This window comes from Pyxicephalus adspersus, chromosome 4, assembly GCF_032062135.1.
Source record: "Pyxicephalus adspersus chromosome 4, UCB_Pads_2.0, whole genome shotgun sequence".
NCBI lineage: Eukaryota > Metazoa > Chordata > Amphibia > Anura > Pyxicephalidae > Pyxicephalus > Pyxicephalus adspersus.
Window position 1 is genome coordinate 82,353,991 of NC_092861.1, and position 5,108 is coordinate 82,359,098.

A 5,108-nucleotide genomic window follows, 5' to 3' on the forward strand; every position below is an offset into this window, starting at 1 on the left:
CAAATATGCAAATCTAAATTTTTATTTAAAACATTTACAGGAAGTGAAAAAAGAAATATAGATCCAATCTACTAAAAATAGCTCTAATCACCCTTTAATAATTAATGTGGACATTAATTTTAAAAGTGGATATTTGTGGAGTACATTTACAATATATATGTTTTTGTTTTATATATATATATATATATATATATATATATAATATTTTAGATTTTAGTCCCATTAAGTCATTAGCTGAAAATAAAAGGCAGATTCCAAAACAGGAGGAGTGCTAGGGTTTTCTCATTTTCTCATACTGAGAGCAGTGCACTAGCAATCAGAGTATTTGGTCCCTTTGGATGAACATTTCTGGATATAGACCTAGATCTCCTGGCTATCCTAGGCAGCATCTGGGGGCATCTGGTCTGGTGCAGAGAGTACCTTCTATTGAAAAGAGCAAGGAGCAAGTTGCAAGAACACATTATTCGCATATGTTATTCCCCTGAGGACAAGTAACTAGATGAGTGACACTGTGGAATGTTCCTTAATCGGCTACTTGGAGGAACCCCAATCTCCCATATCAAACTGGAAAGAGTTTATTGCAGGCTAGGCCTGCATTCTCCTGGTGTGTTGGAACTTTGTAGAGAGCATTGTTCAGAGGAATCCATCATGAGGGCACCATGGAAGAGGGGCTCATGGATCCAGGCAGAATTTATTTATATTCTTTCACCAGACATAGCCTTCAAAGCCCCACAAATGAGATGCCAACGCAGACTTCTCTTGTACAAAATAGGGATGCTACTTACTGTTGCAATGCCCCCTCCTTTGTGGAAATCAGAAACCACCACTTCCTAGAATTCTATGCTGATCTCAAAGGCCTACTAGACTTACTGGTTCCTGATCTTTCTGATGGATCCTATACCTTGGAACCACCATCTCAATAACACTGCATATGCACTGTAGTTACTGCCAGGCAAGGCTTGTCAGTTACTTGAAAAGTTCCATCATGGCTGTCCTATTTAGTGAGATACTGCTACAACCTTTTAATTTGTATGCTAGAGTCATACTCTGTATATGGCCAACTTAACTTGTAGTCGATCACTAATACACCATTGGACTCTTACATGACAAACTATCATGTGCCATGTGCTTTGATAACTCATGTTAAATAAAATGTTTACTTCGATTGTTTAAGTTTATCTATACTTTGTGTGGATAGATAGATAGCCTCACTCAAGGTATCTGCTGATTAGATTATTGACTAGTCAATCCTAAACAAAAAGCAGCCAGGTTAACATTATCTTATAATTTAAAGCCTAACTAACCCAAAATTTGAACAAAGTAAATTCTAATAGCAATCAGCTTGGTTAGTAAATAAAAACAGTCTATAGATGCAATGTAGTGGACAGAATACCTGTTTAATTGACCAAAAGCATGCATGTATTCTACCATATCTAATTTCCTCCCATCTCTGAATTGAGCAGTTTAGGAGAGTTAATCAGATGTGACCTGAAAATAGGAAAAACAATAGATGCCAGACTCCCAGAATCCCTTTATAACAGTGGAAACCATGTACTCTATATACATGATTGAGATTGGACATGTATACACATGGAAATAGGTGATGAGCAGTTGTAAGATATATGCTAACTGGTAAAGGACACAAGAGGTCTCAGCTATAGTTTACGCTAATCAACTTAAATGTGAGAATTGCAATTTTGGCTTTTAAGGCTTAAAGTGTGTGTACATCTAAAAATTTTTTTCGATTATATTTATAATGATACCACACTTTATACAGTTATTTTAAATGATTAGTGTTTTTTGAATCTGTTGTATAGTTTGTTGCTTAGAGAACCTACCTGTTAGGCTAGGTATTCACGTGCAATGATTCTCCTCTGATAATTGGCTCAGGGCCGATATCGGATGAGAATCTTGTGTACAGCGCTTCGATCATTTGAACAACCATCCTGGTGGATCTACCGATGATGGACGACAAATGATCGTAATGGAAGTAAAGCGCAGTGGGGTGCTGGTCCATTGTTCTCCCCCTCCCCTCTCCATAGAGCAAAACGGTATTGTATGTACAGTGCTCGTTCATGCATCGTGCAGTTGTTAGTCGTTGAAAAGGATCATGAAAGATCCTTTCCAACAACAATTATTGCATGTGTGTACATAGCCTAAAGCTGCGTATACACGTGCAATTTTTGTCGTTGGAAAGGATCTTTCACGATCCTTTCCAACGACAAAGGACTACACGATGCATGAACGGTGCTGTACATACAGCATCGTTCTGCTCTATGGAGAGGGGAGTGGGAGAGTGACGGAGCGGCACCCTGCTGCGCGCTCTCCCCCTTCCCTTGCATTAGGATCGCTCGTTGTTCATCGTTCGTGGATCCGCCAGGACGGATCCATGGACGATGAACGACACCGACTGTACACACGCCAGATTCTCGCCCGATATCTGGCCGATGCCGATTATCGGGCGAGAAAAATCTGACGTGTGTATGCAGCTTTAGAGTAATTTCAGCTTACAAGAGGAAGTAAGGTTACTAGAAGGGTAATTGGGTAAGAATTAAAAAACATTTTTTTATGAGAACTATATACTATGAGACATGATGCAAACAACAAGCAAGCGTAAATATTTAAACATTATTTATCTTCATGTATAACTAACAACTTGCAAGTACACCCTAAATCGTAAAAAAAGGATTTATAAACCTTAAAAATTCACTTTTATCATTTGCTATGTTTCAGTCTGATAAATATACAAATATACAGAAGCCTGTTTTTATAGCAGAAAAGGAAATTGGTCCTCTAACTGTAATATATTTCTAAATATGGATTCATTTTTTCATCAGAATTACTAAAATGCAAAAAAGAGGATCTCTGGAAACAAAAACTTTACAACGTGTTCCTTTAATGATGCTGGAAATAAGTATGGCAATGACAATGCGCAGTCAAATGTTAATAAAAGACAGAGCCTGTTCCACCTATGTGTTCCTAGAATGCATGCAGTTATTTCAGATGCATTGTTACAAATTTTTACTGGGTTTTATGGAAGTTTCAATTGATTGCCTAGTTTGTGACATTGCAACTGGATTGGATTAAAGTTACAACAAATATTTGGAGACATTTCTGTTTTAGCACAAATTCACAGATCTTGATAACACCTAATGGGCAAAGATTATATGGCCTCCCAATGCAATGTGCCCTTGAACAAAAATACCTATTGGGCAACATTAATCAATTCTATTTTACATCTTGGCAACAATAAACCGGAGCCATTGAGATTTATATTACTTTGGCAGATTACTTTATATAAAAATCACTGTCACAGAATAAAACATTTCTGGGCCACTTCCTAATTGTGTATCCTTATGAAAATCTTTCTAATCTTATCTCCAGTGGAAAATCTGTCAAGGACCTATGCAAATCTGTGGAAGTTTTCTGCCCAAGATTCCAGACATGGGATGGCAAATACACATAAATACTGTGACATAGACTTTGTTAACTGACAGCCAGTCTGATTTATGTCTAAATGTATTGCTAATTTGCCTGATAAATGTGCCTCATAGTATTGAATCATTGACCTCCCAAGGAACAGCAGCAATGATAAGCTAACTGACATTTATCAAAAACTGTCAAAGGTCTCCTGTTTACATGTCATTTTCCTGGTCCTGTAAAATTCATTCCTGACACAGCACATACAACCAGTTTGGAAAGCTATTCAAGTTTAGAGCATTGTATGAAAAGGTACAGCCCACCTGTCATTTAGTAGCAAAATAATAGCAATAACAATTCCCCTTGCCATCCATGACTTAAGATTTAGGTCTTTGCCCCTATTCTATCTTCCTATGCTCAGAATTGAACCGAGGACCATCAATTTAATTTTTTTGACTAGTAAGGAGGATTAGGGGATGGATACATGGCCGTAGCACAGAGAATAGTAAAAGACTAGAGAACTGGACAGGACAAGGAGCACTTGAAAGGGGGAGTAAAAAAAACAGAAACTAAGCCATGGAAATAAAAAGTGAAAAAGTTGTGCAACAGATTGTGCATTGATGTTGGTATGACATTGCTTTCTTGATATTTGAACATTTGCCCAATTTGCTATACAACTATACAGTCTCTATTGCATAACTTCCCTGGTCACTGGAAAACTACTTAAAAAGAAGCAGTGTTGTATTGTTTATTTAAATATAACTTGACTTTTACTCTAATGTATGCATGTGTGTTTCTAGACCATTCGACAGAAGTTTCCTCTTCTGACCACAAGAAGACTGGGCACCAGAGGACATTCAAAGTAAGACCAGTATATTATGACTGTGTACACTATTTAGTGGTGATTATGTATATCCCCCAACAAACAAGGATAATTCAATCTACAAACAATAGCCTGTTAAAAAAGCAACATAGACTACTGCTTGTAAAGTCATTAAGATACTTACGTTTACTAATGTTGCAACAGCACGTGCAAATTCATTTATTGATGTATATGATGGTATCTATTGTATCTATCTTTATGGTGATTATGATGTCTGATCAATAACTATTGGAATATTGAAGATCGGGAATGGAAATGGTCGTCTTCTGTAGTGGATAGAGCTGTTATTTTATAAAACAAACTAGATAAAGTTGAGCTTTTGGCTGTTTTTTTGGTGATGCATGACCAATTTAAAGGATTAGGATGATTTACTAAAGATAGGAAGTACAGGAAAAAATCTTTATACAGCCTAAATTCTTGTTAGAAATTGTATAGTTTGCTGTAAATGATCTATGGTGAATTAGAACAAGCGTGGCTTTCTCGGGAAGGAGCATGGAGCACTTACTTATCATGTTATGCATAAAGGAAGCCGGTTTATTTATAATAAGCTACCATGGCATAGTAATGAATTTTAAACCATGCTGCACTATTTTTCAGTGCAAAACACCAGTGCTGTACTGCAGGTCCTGTGTGTTGGGATGTTATTCTAAATGTATGGCTTCACTATACACTATGTTTTACCATGCGATGCAACAGCATGTACCTTTTATGATATGACTCTGCATGGCTGCCTTGGAGGGGAAGTAAAGCATCTTATCATTAATTATTTAATGTTATTTTGAGCAGTTTTTGCATTGCGTATGTT

The 5,108-nt window shown here is 36.9% G+C and overlaps 1 protein-coding gene across 1 annotated transcript in view; it reads left to right on the forward strand.

Moving 5' to 3' along the window:
• The window catches only part of RFX6 (regulatory factor X6), a 31,553-nt gene that overhangs the window by 4,184 nt on the left and 22,261 nt on the right, over nucleotides 1–5,108 (forward strand). Inside the window, exon 4 of the mRNA XM_072408797.1 lies at nucleotides 4,221–4,282. Coding sequence (XP_072264898.1) covers nucleotides 4,221–4,282 — 62 coding nt within the window. The remainder of the gene's footprint in view (nucleotides 1–4,220; nucleotides 4,283–5,108) is intronic.